We start from the raw sequence: 18,478 nt of genomic DNA on the forward strand, positions 1-18,478 counted from the left end.
AAGGATTGCATTAAAATATCTTTTCCACTATTTGGATCTTTGAACAGGGAACGAAATTTGGAAAATAAAAATATTCTCAATATTTTGTAGAATAGAAATCGCTTTACGAATTATTAAAAAAAATATTTATTAAGGTACACAGTCCTTTACGATTAAAATCTAAATTTGAATTTCATTCTTTTTTTTAAGTTCAAATTTTTAATACCATAGTCTAGTAGTTTTTCTAGAAATGAAGAAAAATTGGAAACTTCTGAAGTTTACATTTCTTAAAAATTTCGATATCTGTAAAAATGATGACTCAAACTGTTGTGTATTTACCTATAGACGTACCTCAATCGGAATAAAATTTCAGATATTAATTTAACACGGAATGTCCGTATTTAAAAAAAGGGATTTTGATAAATTATTTTTTCACTGTCTATGAATATGCAGAAAATGATTCTCGGTTTGCAAATCAAATTTTTTCATCTAATATCCATAAATTATTTCCTATTTACGGCTACTTTGATCAATTCATTTGATTCCTCGTGCGCAGCAATTATCGGCTGCAATTTTCTGGTTGGTAAAACCAAAAAATAATTAGCCGTGTAAATATACCGTTATTTATCCGACGATTTCCCGGCCGAGCGATCGGTCGTTCTTGTTTCTATAGAGGAGCGTGCACGCGCACTTTTATCCATTTATTTTAGGGGCATATCCAGAATGAAGGGTGTGATACCCCTACAATAGGGTCCCATATGCTTCGCGTATGAGAACGAGTACCACCATTGAGTGTGTTTTGATTTCTTTAATAGTCACGTCAGAAAATAGTACTTTTAGGACCAGTCAACTTGAAAAATGCTGAATAATGTAACTCGATTTGTTTTACCTTCCGACAGCTATGTATAGAGATACAAATTCCAACAATATTGCTCAATTGGAAGATTCTACGCTTCCATTTAATACACTTGGTATCTATAATGTTTTAGTGTTTAATATTTAAATTATAACATATATTTTAAGTATTTGAGAAATATTGGGTTCATTCCAATTTTTAAGGAATTTGGTTCACATGAAAGATCATATTGAAAAGTTTTTCGTCGAAAAACCTGAGAGGTTCTGGAAGGATGGAATATTCAAGTTGCGTGAAAGATGGAGGAAGGTTATGGAACAAAATGGCACCTATATAATTCAATGAATGTATATCGAATCGAAATGTAAATCGGAGCGAACTCTCCGGGCGACCCAATAGTTATTATAGAAATATAAAAAGAATCGTTACGATCTTTAAAATATATCCCAAAATACTGAAAGAAAACAAGCTTCGATCTTATTCTATTACCAATTCTTGATTTAACATTACTTTTGGTTTTTTTGTTACGCATATAATAATCTTTTAAACGCATTTCTCAATTCCTTTATTTAGAATTTAATTCTTGCCTATAACATTCGTAAAATATTATATCCAATTTTCAAAGGAACACAACGTAATTTTTTTATATTTTACGTATCATAATGTATTATGCAATTTTTCATATTTTGCGTGTTATAAAATTGATGCACATTTCTAATCCTTGAAACAAGCAGGAGGGATCCCTCGTTTTACAATATTTATGCCGATTCCGTAGCTCGTGGAACAGATTCGCTGATAAAACTCGTGTTTCTACATCTTAATTAGCACAACCAATGGCACCCGTGTAAAAATTGAAAGAAACAAGGGGCGTTGTTCGGCAGAAATAGTGGGTGAGTGAGATTTCCCACTGGATCGTTTGATTCGACCAATGAATAGCAAGCCCATTTCAGTATGCATCGCGTACGTCGTTCGCTTAATAAGTTTTCCTTATCGATGTGTGTCATCTACGAGCAGGCAACCAGAGACCCGTCATTATCGTCCCTATCTCGGTTGATAGTTTTCATCATTTCCATCCAAAGTAGCGGTGCACAGCACACACGCGGTACTTACTCGTTAGGTGGAACAGCATTAATGCTGCGTGGTCTAACATGTGTCGCTGATTGCACGCACTTTCACCTGATTAGCTTTTAACAGGACGTCAAAACGTTTTCGGTTTTTTTACGACGTCTGATATGTACAACCCGTGTTCCTTAATACGATTGTCATATTAATTACTTGTTTCTATCTTTTACGGCAATTTATAGCCCCTCATGAATGCGCATGATCTTTCTTTTATTGTTTTTAAAATAGTTCTGTCGTTCCATTCCATTACCACATTACATTCACATTCATACTTTTACGAATACAATCGGAGAAATGTAAATTAAATTATTATTTATTGTTCTTTAAAACGCAAGAGTTAGAAAATAATGTATCAGGAGCAAAAATGAAAGGGAACGATAAATATTTATGTCTATGTTTTCGTATTAATATCGGAACCTCGGTTCCAACGTTGAAAGAGTTTTCAGCATTCTGCAATAATGCTTGCGCCAGAAATTCTCTGACTGCCCTTGATATCGAGTCCATACTGATGGAGATTCGCGGCAAGGGTGCGAGACAACGTAGCACGATTCGGTCAAATCTGCATGCATTAACGCCACAAGCGCGACTGATTGACAATCCGTGTGTCATTGTGACGTCAGTCAAATCGCTCGAGCATCCTCGACCAATCGCAATCAATTAAGGTAACGATTGATTGTTACGCGTTTGGACTCGACGAAGGGAATATCGCGAGCCGGTATTTATGTGGATGATAGACGTGCCATTGAAAATCACAATATCGCCATCGACGAGGGACCAGCTTAAAGCTTCGTATATCTAAATGATCGTTTTTATAGCATCTTTTTCATATATCTATCTGATGTTCCTTCTTATTTTGTTTCTAACAAATAAACGCTGATATTTTATTTAGCGTTTATCACTTTCACTATTACTGTTTTATACGTCACGCCCAAGTAATGTGTTTGAAAATAAAATCCTAGTCAGGTTTATCTTTATCCTTATTAGGACATAGTTTGGAAGAAGCAAAGAAGTGGGCGGTGTATTAGAATAAATATTACTACATAAGATAAAGACACAATCAAATTTTTTGCCACAAAAAATAACACTTCACTTTCTATTTTTGCTTTCCAATCTTTCTTGCAAGAAATTAATTAATTTTCCATTATTTGATATTTTAATAATCAAAGTTCTGCTGTACTTATATTTCCTCAGTTCTCAGTGTTTTGACATTTGTCAAGACTCATCCATTACGCTCACCACGCCCGTAATGCTAAATTTCCTCGCCACGTATTTGGCCTTTCGAACAATTTCAAAATATACATATATCTTCCTGTTCACGATCGTAGTAGCGTTCATCGCGGTATTAATCGGGCAGGGTGGCATTTTCCCCGTGAAAAATTCAACCGTGTCGTCCCCTCGAAGGGACCATACGTCCAGGAAAACGAAACGATCGTCGTCGCGCGCCACCCGAAATGGAATCCGTCAAATTGACGGAGGGTATAGAGCGTCACGGCGCGCTGAGGGTCGCGCGAGCCTCGAACGAGCACAGAGAGGAAACGGTTGCAGTACGAACCGGAGGGCTATGATCGATGTCCCGAAATTAAGGGCTTGCCCGCCGAGCGAAATAAAGTTAACCAATCGGGCCAACGAATGGCCCGTTCGGTCGTTATTGGCTTTGGCAGTTCTGGTCCGAGTCGCGACGACCCGATGCCCGATTTTTTCACGCCGTCCCTTGTTTTTCGAGGGGGTCGCCGGGCTATGCCGATTGCAATTCGAGAAAGAGTGATATAGGGACGAGAGGCATCACGGTGAATCCAGGAACTGGTCGCGGATGGGGGAGAGGATTTTCGTAATTATGGAACGGCGTTGGTCCCCGGGGATTCGTCAGTCGACGGGAAAGCCCCTGGCTCTGTACGGCCACGACAATGCCATTTTAATTATGCATGTTAATTGGTTTCCGAGTCCGGCGTAATACCAGCTTCTCTAGGACTATTCTCGCGGTGCATCTCCTCTTCATGTTACTGATCGATGCGTTGTATTCATCGATCGACTGATCTATACTTGTTACTTTTACAGTGAAACTTACAGCGAGATAGGGTTATTTCGACCACCTAAGGTTTGGTTTATCTTACAATTTTAATTCAAATATAAATTATATACAGTATTATGCTGAATCGATATACATGTGTACGGATCAAAATCACAACGAAGATAAATTTTTCATATTAAATTTATTTGCGATTGAGAATAATTGAGAAGTCAATAAACATGTGGCGAAAAATATAACGTGAGGAGAAAAAAATGTACAACCTTCTGTGAATTTTTCCGAGAGAGAAATTATTGTGAACTTATGTACACTTGAGTTATTCGACGAAGTATTACAATTGGTCTTGGTTTTCTTGGTCTCTGATCGACTGTTCCCTTCAACGCTCCGTAAGGGAAAGTGATGGGGTGAAAAAATGGCCACGCTTCGATATAGGAATTGCTTTTGTTTTTTGTACTTTTTTTTTAGTGAGATATACACGATTGATGGGGGCTGCGTTGTACTTTCTGCACAGCTGAGTGAGCATGTCACAATCGACCAGGGCCGCCTCAATCAAAGTGGCATTGATACCCTTCGCTCCTTCTCTCGATCGGGCCCTCGCGCTCTCCATTGCGGTTTTGTTCGAGACCGAAAATCTATTAGCCTACCAACGTATATACACATATTTTCTACTACATACAGCAACTCTGTGTGAGAGAGAAACTGATTTTAATACCAACAAATACGAAAAACCATCATACGGGTTCAATTCCTGGCGAATTTATCTTCTAGAAAATGTACACGAAATATTGTTTACTCATATCGAGTGTAATATTTGCAGTCTATTCTTTATATATCTTTATATATGAAATATGATTTCTTCCGAACAACAAAACTCCGCACTTTTGAAAATTAAAACTATTTCATAGCACTGAAATATTTAAATAGCAAACGGATTAACCGCTGATGTAAAAACTACATATTAACAATTATCTGTACTTCAAAACATTCCCATTAAATCGTTGGAATTAAAATCTGTGACGAATAAGACACATGTAGTATAATTTGTATTAATTAACAATTTCTTGTAATCAAATATTTACGACCTTATTGTACTATGATTTAAAGAAATTCGAGAAATGATATTAATCTTAGACTTAAACACATTGATTTTAGATGGTAGCTTGAAATTTTTTCGTAAATATCACGAATACTGTCTATGGTAAATACATGATAAACATAATGCGCATGCTAAATGAATCTTCTAATTCTATAGTTCGTACATTTAGGTACTCTACGCCAGGCACGATCTACCACAAGCCAAGGTAAGAGACATAGTTTAGGGTGGCGCTCGATGTGACACGCGACCGCAACGTGGTTGTGCATTTACATTATATCGCGGTTTATACGATGTTACTTAGGTGCGTGCGTGCTGTGTATCGAAGCAACATTTTCGAGATTAATTTTTCTAATGCTTTCGTCAGACAAGTCTTGTTCCATTGGAAATTTATTGTGATACAACTAACACAGTAACATAGCCATCCTACCAGTTTTAATTAAACACGAAGTGGAAGTTGCCAAATTATTAAAAAAATCTCAAGACTATTGATAAATTGAACGGTATTTAGAATTATGGTTATAGATAATGATAGAAAATGTTTTGTTTAAATAATAATATACATCTTAGAGAACATTCGTTACGTATTCTTATCAATCGTAATCTTCTTTGTTAATATTAAATGATGGTAAGAGAATCGGAACCATTGTCTCGGTTATTTATAGTAACATTCACCTATTTTACTGCCAATATATTGACAAACTTTGTTTCAGTATCAATCTGTTGTTGCGAAGAGGGATCGCTTTTTCCTCGAAATTCCCAATATCAGATAAAACACTTTGATACCAGTTTCTCGAAATGCGCGAATAAGTATAAAATCCATTTTCCCAAGAACTATAAACAACACCTATGGCAGATCATTGCACTTAAATCCAGGCGGAGAAGGATTCGAAAACACTGCAAGCTGCAGAAAAATAGTTACGTGCAAGCCCAGTAGGCTTTGCCTGTCACCTATGTGTATCACATATCCTCCGAATAAGGATGAAAGCTCCGAGGCGACGTTGTATCGAAAACCGTAGGTTGAGCATCCCTGAGCACAAGATGTCCTCCTGAAGACTATCTCGGCCTTGGTCCCGCGGGAAACCTCTTCCTTCCTACCGTTCCTATCTCAGGACACTCTATAGCCTATTCAGATACCAGGCTCACCCTACTGCTACCATGTTAGCCAGCTTGTGAGGAAGAGAGAGAAAGAGAGAGAGAGAGAGAGGAGGGGGGAGACTGTTGAGCGAGAGAAGGGGCGAGAAAGGGATAGAAAGAGTGTCTCTGTATTTCCAAGGACAAGCAACACCATGTAGAACGTGGAGGAGGTATAAGTACGCCTGAGTATTCGAGTGCTCTTGTACCTTGCAGTCTCACCACACCTCGTAGGAAACGTATTTTGCAAGCCTAAATATCACGGGTTTCTAGTCTATGCGACGCTATCTTGCAAGTGGGTACCTTCGAGAAGGAGTTATCTGGCCCCTTATTTCGCAGATCGTTGAGAAGCATGATAGCAAGGGTGGCAAACTGATATCAGAGTCGTTGACGTCTCTATGAAATTCGACTGTATATGTATACACTACCATTCATAAGAATCCAGACACTTTGATCGATTTGTGGTAATCGTTTCTGAATTTGATCAAAATATACGAATTAATGATGGATTAATAATTTGAGGACTGAAAATCATCGCGGTGTTAGTCAAGATTCTGAGAGTCTGGATTTAGTCAGGTACTTCAAATTTTAGAGGTGTCATAAGGGTATACCATAAAGGGATGATAATCTCTTTAATTTCATAATTAATTACTTTACTTTCTGTCGCGATATGTTTTCATGGCTAGAAAAAGTATAATGAACTTTTTATAATAATAAATGAAGAACATTATTTTATGAAGACAAGAAACGGACTGAGCTAATTCATCAATTTTTCTTATGGTCTACCAGAAAGCCCCTTAAAAACACAGGGTGTTTTTATTCAATACTAAAAAGATACTGTCGTATGAATGAAAAATACTACTCATGTAATAAGTGTATCTTTCAGTTGAAAGATCGATAGTACTAATGTAAGTAAGATAATAAAGGCGAGTATTCTAGACACGGTGGCTTCGAATGTTAACTCTGTTGCGTTCTGTCATCATTCTAGGTTCAATTCTATTTTTTATTCTTAACAAATTTGTTAATTTTATGAAAATTATAAATTATAAAAGAATCATTTTTAATACCCATAGTTTCGTGTTCTATATGCGTATAAAATAATAAAAATCCTGCTGCTTACTAAAACGATATTAACGGATATAAAAGTTGGTGGATAGCAAGCACAATTAATAAAACTTCACGAAAACGATACGATTCGATTATATCCAAAACGATATTATCCACTCACCGATCGATGATAACAGGATCGCTTGGTGTTTCGTTTCGGTTTCCGCAGCTCTTCTTATCGCAACATCGACTACAACAAACAGAGTCAGGTGGATCAGAGACTAGTATGTCGCAATTTCCAAATATTTCTTTATTTATCCGTGGGGGATGCATTCTTTCTTCGACTCAATTCGGTGGGTCCAGAGGGTCAGAATTTTCGAGGTCGTCTAAAAACTATATAAACCCTTGGGACTTCGTAAGTTTGGGGGTGGAGAGTAGTCAGGCCGAAGTCCCATGGGTCAATGAGTCAGCCACCCCCAAAGAATGATTGCACCCCCGTGTGTCTCGTTACGTTTATGGTTTGCCACCGCAAGGGTGGCTGCATGCATGAGGAGTAGATTCTTTGCTCTTCTGCCGTACGTGTTTGCATACAGTTAGAATTGCCACTAAAGGATGAAAAGGTGTATCTTTAACAGAAACTCTCTGTAAAACTATCATTGCCGTGTCAAACAAATTAAAGTTAAAATATTTGCATATTTCAGATATACGATCAACGTTACCTTCATCTTTAAATGCACACTGTTATTTGAGATGATTGTTAAACGTTGATAACTATTATTAGAAAAAACTCACCTGCACATCACCTCGTGAGTAAGAAGAACCCTACACATTTCAGGATTTTTATCTTGTCCCTCATACATGATAGCCTGAAACAAAATGAAAATTATTTCAGAACGGTAATTACAATGGTATATGTGTACATAAATGGTGTATTTCACAATACAAGTTTAAATGATCGTTTGTTAATGTCTAATTTAGTATTAAAATAGTATAAAAATATGTGTTGTCAGGCATTTATTAGAATTCTGGCATGTACTTAAATTTCTATATTATACGTATAAATGGAAACCTATACAAAAAATAAAACATGTTAGAAAACTATCAGTAGGGACGCAAGTCGAGAAGGGACTATTTCCCCTAGAAATCGCTAAGCCATGGTCGGCTTAAGCAAATCCGTTAAGCTTCCTTCACGACCTTCTGATTGATTTTTATTTAATGATAACAAGTCGTTATCCTGTATTCATACACTTACAGTTGGGGATGAGTCGCGAATTAACCGCAGAATAATCGTGCATGGTTAGGTAATACATTTTTGATCTTGGTGAAATCCCTCAAACAGTAAGTAATATTTTGAAGGTATTGAAGTATCCTGTGTAAGGTAAGTAAAATAAACACAATATACAAACAAGCACTATGAATTAAGATGAGGTTACTGTGAAAATTGTTATTTTTTAATCGTATTTAAATGAAATTTTCTCAATGACTAAATTAATCATTTGACTAATATTCGCTTGATTCCATTAATTAAAATATAGAGCTATGATTACAGGATTCAATATACAGCAATGGCAAACGTAACGTGAATAAACCACAGAATGTAGGCGCATTACTATGTATCTTGCCAATGCTCAACCGCGCGAAAGCAAATTTCCCATTACGTTACAAATTCGAAGGGAAGTCAACTCTCGGACATTTGTATTTCTACGCGTCAGACACGTTAATCGTATCGCCGGTACGCGTAATTTATGCAGAAGTTGCTTCGTATTGCGTGTAACGACCTAAATTGCTGGAGTTTGCGAAGAAGCGATAAAATGTAAATACATTGAAATATAACGTTCTAGGGAATTGGTTATGTTGGCGTCAGTGGTCTCGGACTGCGAAAGCGGTTGAATAGCGAAGGATCCCCGTAACGATATCAAATACATTTCGCCTCGGCAGTTAGGTGTGACTTTCAGAACGGCATCAAATATTTATACGAACAAAATAACCGAATTGCAACGTAAACGAACCGCGATGGTTGTATACGCGGCGGAAGGTAAATCAGAGGAGAATCCCCCGCCGAAGTGGAAACGTCAGCCAGGGAAATAGAGGGGCAAAAATAAACACGGAAGAAAGAGGAAAGTGGATCGAGAAGTGAAAGAGGAAAAGTAGTATTCCTTCGAAGAGGAAAACGAAAGGAGGCGCATAAAACGTTTCGTGCCCTTCGGCCGTTTCGACTCCTAATCGTTGAACAGCATGCGATCTTATTTGTGTCGTGAATAATTAATACGAGTATCTACCTTGTACGCATTAACTCCGGTTCTAAAACACATAGGGTTATTAGTTGTAATTAGTTACTTAACGGAGTAACTATTTTCCTAAACCTTCGGTTAATATTGTGTTAAAATACAATTCCTTCTAATCGACATAATTGGTTTGCTAGAAGAGTGACGCAAGTAAGGAACGTAAACTTCTGTATAGATAAGTTTGAAATAGAAAGCTTGTAATCGATACTCGTTTGTTAGTCCATGCAGTGGAAAATTGTTAATTACTCAGCCGTGACAATATCTTTCCAGTTTTACAACTTTTATTTTCATATTTAAACAGAAAATTATAGCTCTCTTATGTGCAGTTAAAACTTTATGTATAGTATGATTTATCTCAATCAACATATCCGATTTTTAAACATATTTCGTCGTCATGCAATTTATTGCCGTTACTATACTAATTGGAAATAAATGCTACATTGGTAATAATATATCTGAGTGAACGTGAATGTAAAATATTTTCACTATAAAATATAGATACAGATAATATTTCAGTCCGTTATATAGCTTAATTTTTGGAGAATTAAAGACTGATCATGTATTTTGGCGATGGAAACAATAAATTGTTTAAAAATAGAGTTCACCCTATTAACTTTCTAAAAATACATTGACTATGAGAAATAAACAATGTATTTTGCAACCTCTATTATGGAAAAAAAAATAGAAATAAGATTCCTCAGAATATAGTAATCTGAATTTACGAGGACGCTTATTTATCCACATTTTTTTCTATACTGTGATTTGAAAATTAATATTATTTTAACAAACGTCTATCAATTCATAATTATAAATATTCCGATATTTAAAAAGGATAGATACCTAACGCTTATCCAATCTTGGGCATGCACATGTCATTCACGTGTAATAATCATTGTTTATACACGTAATGATCATTGGGTAGATCTTGTACACCTTCTGATACGACATGCGATATTATTTGCTCAGTAACCGTTGCCAGGTACGATACGTGTTGTTGATTTTACGTATCTATTCCACTTACAGACAATTTCGAGCAATTAGTTTTTACCGCGTTGCTTGTTCTCATGAACTACTAAGTTCTTGTTTGTTCTTATCGCTGTACAGGTCGACGATATCAATTATCGATCACGCACGTATCGAAATCGATCAATAGTTATGTTTTTGTTCTTCGAAAAACTACTTCGTGCAAGAACAAGGCGATAAAACTCTTTTTACAATCTTTTACTTTACAAATATTATTTGTGGCAACATTATGATATTCGTACAATACGAAGTGTCAAGAGTGAATATCTAATAATTTTTCAAGATATGGAAATCAAAATATTCGATACTCACTGATCCTTTCTCTCAAATCTCTTTTCTAGATTAGTCATTTTGATCGCTTATCACCACACGTTAATATTTCTTCGTTATAGATATGCAATAATCGCGTCGCTATGTACGAAATTTATTGGTTAATTCCGTCAGTCGATCGAATTTTGATAGTGTCATTCCATGTCAGTTAATATCGTCTCTAAATTAGATTGAAATCCAATTAGACTAGAAGCAATTGATTGGCTATTACTGACTTTACAATCGCGTAATTCCAAAGGAAATATTGTTAACATCACATTCTTTTTAGTATTAGATTTATCGCAAGATATTTATTGCAAACGTACACTTAGTCAAAATTTAGTATATTTACAGCATGAATAATACATATATAATAAATGTCAAAGTTTGTCCCACTAAATATCTGCTTGTTCAAACATTTCTATGACTATAGCAAAGTACTTATATGCTTGCAATAAATATCTTGTAATCTTTTTATACATATTCAAGTTTGTTTCAAACTTTGCTAATATAATCATGAAATTTCAAAATGTTTTGTATAATACAAATAATATATTCGAAAAATATTTCTGTAAGCGCTGAAATACTTTCGTGAGTCACTACATATCGTCAGATATCTTAAGGGATGGCTGGCTCAAGTCGAGAGAGTTTGCAAGTAATACTGTCAAATGAGTCGTCCTAGGGGTGCGACCAATCAGCATCAGTCCCTCGGAGGCCTTTCTTCCGTTCCCTCCTGGTCCCAGTAGAAACGTTTGGGCCTCCCCACTGCCATCCAATTCCCACGGGAATTACTTACGAAGGACTAATAGCGATAACACGCCAGTACTAACGATTTTTAAATTTATGACAGTGTGCGTTTACCTATGTGCCTGTTTCATTAAAGTGAAAGTAAATTATTCTATTATTTCGTTGCTATATCTTTTTAATGAATTAATTAATCTAACTTTTTAACAACTGAAATATAGTATGTTGTGCTGTATGTTAAATTATATGAAAATACTTAGATATGTGTAGTAAGTATTACGTATTTGTATTTTAAGATTGCTTTCATTTATCCTATTATTCTAATTTATGTTTATACATCTGTGAAAAGTTTAATTGCACCAAGATGAAGAGAACTATGCAAAAATATAGTTATACGAGAATAAGGGAATTGGCCTAATATCCCAAAATATATAAGTTTCCTAATAAAGTGATTATGATAAGATCTTTTTAATTGTTGGCATAAAAGCACAAAAATATATAAACCATCGCAAATGATATTGAAGAATGATTGCTATCTATCGGAACGACAGTTTTTGCACTTGGTAGTAAAACCATAACGTTATTCACGACGAGTACTCAAAAATGGCAATAGAACGAGGAAGAAAAGGAGTCGAGGAGGACGCAGATAAATACGAAGATAGTCATTCAAATCTGCCGTAATGATTTCCATCCTGAATCGATTCCAAAAGTCCCCTGGGATTCCCCCTCTATATCGGTTGTGCAACCCCTGTCGCCTGACGTATACACCACCGAACAACGTGCATACAATGTTACTTTCACCCCTGAAAAGAATGTTCATCGTTAGGGGACAGCTCTGCTCTCTTTCTCATCTTATCTGCCAAGGATTAACTTATCTCAAACTTATTATTTCCTTAATCTATAGTTAAATACTCATATTTCAGTATTATATACGTCCATCCGACGTTTAGAAGCTGATATCGATTCGTCTTGGTAATGTTTAATAATCGGAAGAAAAATAAGAAAAATACACTGTCCTGTAATCTTTAATCGCGAGTACTATATTCCTTTTGTCTTTTTCTCCTCTTTAGTAACATATGTTTTTAGCGTTAAAACTATCAAACTAGTCAAAACTCCGACTGGTATCAAATTTTGCTTCTTATAATTATTAAGAAATGGAAATATTAATGTTTCATCGTAATACAAAAAAATGATTACGTATGAAGAGTACAGGCGAGAAATATGATAAGTACAGGTTTACCGCTTTAATGACTTTGATGTTATTTAGTGATTATAAGAGTTTATTTTAATGTAACATAAGTAGGAAGTAGAACCTTTTAGTCATAGACAAATCCATAAAGTTTCGTGAAAAAACTAACAGCATACCTAATATCTGGAATATAATAGTCAACACTTTTGAAATCAATATTTTTGATGTAAATATTTTTAAAAGAATCGCATAACTAAATACCATAAAAAGACAACTTTAATAAAGCAGTTTCAGAAGCAATCGTAAAATTCAATAGCTTATCAGTCAATCGTATATTAATTTTATAATTGTAGAACAAGAAATCTGACTTAATATGTTATCGTCTATGTTCTTTATATAGTTACATAATACTTATTTATATAGTAATTCTAATCATCTGCGTACAACTCTTTCTAAGGTATATATTAAATATATCGGTAGCTTTGCTGTTAACGACGCGACGATGAAGATATTAGGTCGATATCGATAATAGATTTAAAGGAGCGAATACACAGAGAGCAGAGTACGAGTGTGATGTGCCACAGAATCCTTTCTCGATTCTTTTCTGAATTCCCGCGGGTAGTATTTCATAAAAAAGAAAAAAAAGGAGAGAAAAGGAAAGTTCCGACTGATCATCTCCAGCGGCGGATGGAAGTTGGAGCTTAAAAGGGTTAGGTACAATTTCCTGTTGTTCATTCATTTAAAATAACGATGGTACGCGGTTCGCTGCTTCCTCCATACCCGCGTCCTGTAAATGCTTTTTTATCCCCGGAACTAATTACAATTTAGCATTTTTAATCCTGCGAAAAAGCGCATTCCAGTTCTCCCACCTTTCTCGTTCCCTTTTCCTGGCCGGAAGTTCGTTCTCAAGCGCTTACAAACGTACGTTGTTAGCGCCATTCAGCCGCGGCTGCACGCTGCTCTTCTCTTTCTGTTAGAAGCTGCTCGTATTTTTCTGGAAATTTCAACGAGAAACGCACAGCAGTTCTCGACATCCTATATTTTTTTTTTCCTCTACTGCTGCTTTCTCGTCGAGAGTGCCTCCCCCGTACTCTCTGCCCGCTCCGCCAAGCGAAAGTAGATATAGATACCCGTACCTTGGCCAGGAGCGAAGAAATTGAAGAACAGCTTAAGGGTAGGAGGGCTTCGCCACGGGCTCAGCAGCCAGCTCGGTGTAGCCAATTATTGCGGATTTATAACCGACCACTTGATTCGGTCTCGAGCTAGTCGGCCGCATTTCCGAATTGGAATTTGTGAACCATAACTCGATCTTCAACTAGCAAATTTTTCTTCTCATAGACAAGAGAATTCACTGACTGTTTTCAACTTTGGACGGCTCTTTGAGTTACGCTTTGAGTTGCTTTATTTTATCAATTAGTACATCGCAGGAAATCTTGTTAGTAACGAACTCTTTTTAGTAAAATAAAGGATAAGGATTACTTTGATATAATATACAGTTAAAAAGTGGAACAGCCTATGTAGTCCAAATATATAAACCTTTCAGCAACACTTGACAAATCCATGAAGTTTCATGAGAAAAATTATCAATATACCTAATACCTAAATCAAGATTTTTTAGAGAGAGTTGAAACGAATATTTTTGATGTAAATATTTCCAAGAGATCTTTTATGAAAAAGATCTATTAACGATAAACTTGTATGATTGTCTAAAAAATATTGAAAGAAGAGAATGAATTTTTGGGTCAACTTCTACGTTTCAGTGCTATTTATGATTAAGCACTGTATTATTTGAATATTTATTAAAGTTTTACAAATATTTCATTCTGCGGTATAATAATATCAATTCAGAAACAAATAGAACGTACTTCACGCGAGTCATGAAAAGAAAATGTTTCTGTATCTGTTTCGCATTGTAAATAACGAAGGGTATCCAATAATCGTAGTGCTGTAATGATTTCCAGGTTTCTAACATAGTACTCTTTGTACAAACTAAATGTTACGTAACATTGTTGCTTTTTAAACCTTTAATCCAGAGAATTCTGGACGTTTGTTAATTTTGTAGGGCACGGTACGCAGTAAGAACACGTCAACCCAGATTTGCTAAACACTTCGTACGAGTTGTTTCGCGAAACTCCATACATGGACAGAGTAAATATATATATCGATTCTCGTGTCTGTATGTCTTCCTCTCGCTTTGGCAGAATGGAGGAGACGCGTTCAATCGAGGCTTTGATGTATAAATTGCAGCTTTCTCGTTTTCGATCCTACCTCCCCATCCAACTTTCTACTCCCTTTACTGGCACGATTCCTCCATAGAGACGGAAAGGGTATCCCGGCATCTATCACTTCCGCTTTTCTTTTCCTCGTGGACAATCGCTCCGGAGAACTATCGAGGCGTTTACTCCGTTCAAGATTCCGTTTCATTCTTTTACCAATGTTTCTACCAACTCTGCAGGTATCTGGCTACTTACATTTTTCACATTTTTCACATTTCTAGTAAGCCTAAGTTCGATAAATAATCGACAAACGGTTGTAATATAGATGCTTCAAAATTAAATCAAGATACACATTATTTTGTAATAATATAATTTGAGTTTCAGTGTAGAGATAATATTATACTCGAATATTATCATTTAAAATATTTCTGAGCGCATAGAAATCGTTTTATGAATAATTAATTTTAACGATCAATGACTACATGTATACATGCCTATTATTTCCCACAGGAAAATGAACAGTGATCTTTTCCAACCTTAATAAAATTGTTCCCGAGAAAGTTAAGTTACGAATCTCGTATAATTTCTTGCATAAATCGTTAAATCATCATAATGAAAAATTTCTTTATACTAATTCTATGTTATACTTTGTCGTTATAAAAACCGTTAAAAATATAAAAGATATATTTTATACGTTTTGGAAAACAGAAAATAAATTATTGCTATTCTATCTTCTATCAAGTTCATCTTTTTTCAAAAACTCTGTGCAAACACCGTTTCGTACTCTTTTAAACGTAGCTTAACGCACAGATCGGTCCCTGGTCCCTGAAAGATATTCAACCTGACGACGACTTGGATCCGATTAATAAAAGGAATGGATCGCGAATTGAAGAACGGTCTCTGCCGACGCAAGGCCACCGCGGCTTAGTAATTTAATCAGCTAAAACTAACATCAGCTCTGTTTCCCCAACCTTCCTCGTCCACGGCCGCCTCTTTCTTCTCCCTACTGCTCTTCTTACCTTCGTAACCGACCAACCCCAAGATGATTTAATCTGCTAAAATGGTGCAAGTACCTATAGATACTTAGAAGCTAGGGTCGCGAACACGAAACAAAATAATTCAAGAAAGTAGCTATACCTTTCCAGCAATAGACAAACAGCTTTGTACTACACTATGTAGTCTACTTTCTCTCTCTTTCTTTCTCTTCCCGATTTAGATTTCTAATTTCGAAATGTCTTCGATTCCCAGCAACTTGAATAAACCAACGAAACTCAACTCTAAATCAATCAAACTCAAAGCACATTTTGAAACGCGCTATAAATTCATATTCGTAGTAGTGATAAACTTTTGCACTTTCGAATATCAAGTCTATACCATCTCCTTTCTCTTGCAATAAATGCAAATATTACAGGCTCTCTTCTTATTTCTGCAATCCTTGCAGGTATCTTCTACGAAATATCCCGCACAATGTAATAATTACGAGAAATTTCTATAAGATGCAAACATTTTCGCGAATCAATGTAAGTGACATAGTAAGCTTCGTGTTACTCAAAGTTGATACGTCGATCAAAATCGCTAAGAAACGTTTACCAAGCATTTGTTTACACTTCTTTATCTGCTCGTACGATCTACCATTCAGCTGTTAGATATTGCACACGTCGCAGGCGAGAAACGCGATTCACGGGAAGCCATTGGTAGCCAAAAGAGCACCCTCGAACGCGCAAAGGCTTATCGTGCTCGGTGATCAGGCCTCGTATTTGCGTTTGTTCGAAGGTTATGATCCTTCTTTGCGCCCTATCACTGCGCAAGGATCTACGGCCCTGTGTACAGGGTCACAACACGTGGTTCGCGGACTATGCGCAGGGTTCGCCACGTGGCGCAGATAACAGGATGGGGCAGACGTGCGGCGGTCGCTGCTTTCCTGGAGGGGTAGGAATCAACCCCCCGGAAAATTAAGTGCTTGTAGCTCAGATGATAATACTCTCAGCGGCGGGAACGCGTCACTGCGACTATTTCGGAGGAGTTCCATCGCGCGGAAACGCCAACAGAGAGGAAAGACGCGCGACAACTTACGAATTGATCCTGCCGAAACACTGCCGTCAATTGCAATGGTATTAGAGTAAAATTATGGAATCCGATAGCAGTTTAAGCAGTTTGTCATAAATGACTATGACGTGAATAACAACGTGCAACATTATTTTATGAACGAAATCTGATCTTAATATTTGGTTTCTTTGCGAAGAGTTGTCTCGATGATGTAATTTCATGTTGCAAATACAGATACTTGAAGATAACGATATATTTGTTATACAGGCTTGATGTACACTTGGGTTGGTGTACATGGAATGTAGTTTCGTTTTCATCGTCAAAGGAGTAACCTAATAGTATATAATGTTTTTTGTTTCAACGATACTTAGATAATCTTAACGAGTCGATTTAGACTTTTAATGAAATTTGATACTTTCTCATAAATAAACATTCCTTCATCCTAAGAACTTTGTAAATGTCTTACATAAAACTTATATTTCTTACTTATATTACTTACTGTATGTAAGAAATGAAATGTGCGAAATCCAGACGAAAAAACATATCCATTCTCACCTGTTTCGTTGCAGAGTCGATGAGCCTCACGTAGATGTCCTGCACCTGCCTGACACCTGCAACAAGAGCCAGAAGATGTCACATTAACCAAAAACTTACAAACACGTGCAAAAATTTATACCTACGCATACTGCACACGATCCACACACACACACACACAAGGAACGAACGATAGACGATATTCGAAAATAATGAAAAAATAATCGAATTTGTTTTCCCTCAAATATCCACTTGAATACCAATGACACGCTGGTTTGGTTGACGATGTCAATGCATATTGCAATAGGTGTATGTATATAGAAGACAGAGGGTAGTAAATGCTCTTACAAGTTGAAAAGATAAATAGTTATGCCCTTTTTGGAACCGAAGACAGTTTCGAATAGTTTTTTTAAGCTTAATATAAAGACAACGCTGCTCTTTATTCAATTTACCCCGCGAGTTTTTCATGGATTCGGTAAGAAGGTCCATTAAGTTAAGAGCGTTGCGCGCAGGCATTTGCGACGGATGTGCATGGAATACGACGAATACGGAAACGAGTCCAAATTCTGACAAGTTCGGCGCCGCTGAAAGGGACTGTCCCAGAAAAACTTACATATTAAGGAGCATTTAAGGTGGACGACGAGGTAAGCGGCCTGATCGCATCCCCGGGGACGTATGCACAATCTCCGTTGTTTTTGCATGGACCCAGCCCGTACTTTGTACCAACGAGTACCGACCTCACCACGAGCGGATCGCTATGCAACGAGCCATTGCGGCAAGGCAAATTCTTGTACGTGTAGTGCGTTAATTATTTTTGCGACCTTAGAGTTTCGTCAGGATCGTCGTTCCCGCTGCTTCGCGGAACTTAGTGGCTGCCA

At 36.6% G+C, this 18,478-nt stretch overlaps 1 protein-coding gene across 5 annotated transcripts in view; it reads right to left on the bottom strand.

Annotated features, from left to right (window-relative positions):
* The window catches only part of kn (EBF transcription factor knot), a 95,758-nt gene that overhangs the window by 55,775 nt on the left and 21,505 nt on the right, over positions 1–18,478 (bottom strand). For all 5 annotated transcript variants that reach the window (XM_069118553.1, XM_069118554.1, XM_069118552.1 and 2 more), the window contains exons 4-6: positions 17,622–17,677; positions 8,047–8,120; positions 7,436–7,504 (exon numbers count right to left, since the gene is read on the bottom strand). In XM_069118553.1, coding sequence (XP_068974654.1) covers positions 7,436–7,504; positions 8,047–8,120; positions 17,622–17,677 — 199 coding nt within the window. The remainder of the gene's footprint in view (positions 1–7,435; positions 7,505–8,046; positions 8,121–17,621; positions 17,678–18,478) is intronic.

Source organism: Bombus flavifrons, chromosome 8, assembly GCF_040668555.2.
Source record: "Bombus flavifrons isolate JBK064 chromosome 8, iyBomFlav1_principal, whole genome shotgun sequence".
NCBI lineage: Eukaryota > Metazoa > Arthropoda > Insecta > Hymenoptera > Apidae > Bombus > Bombus flavifrons.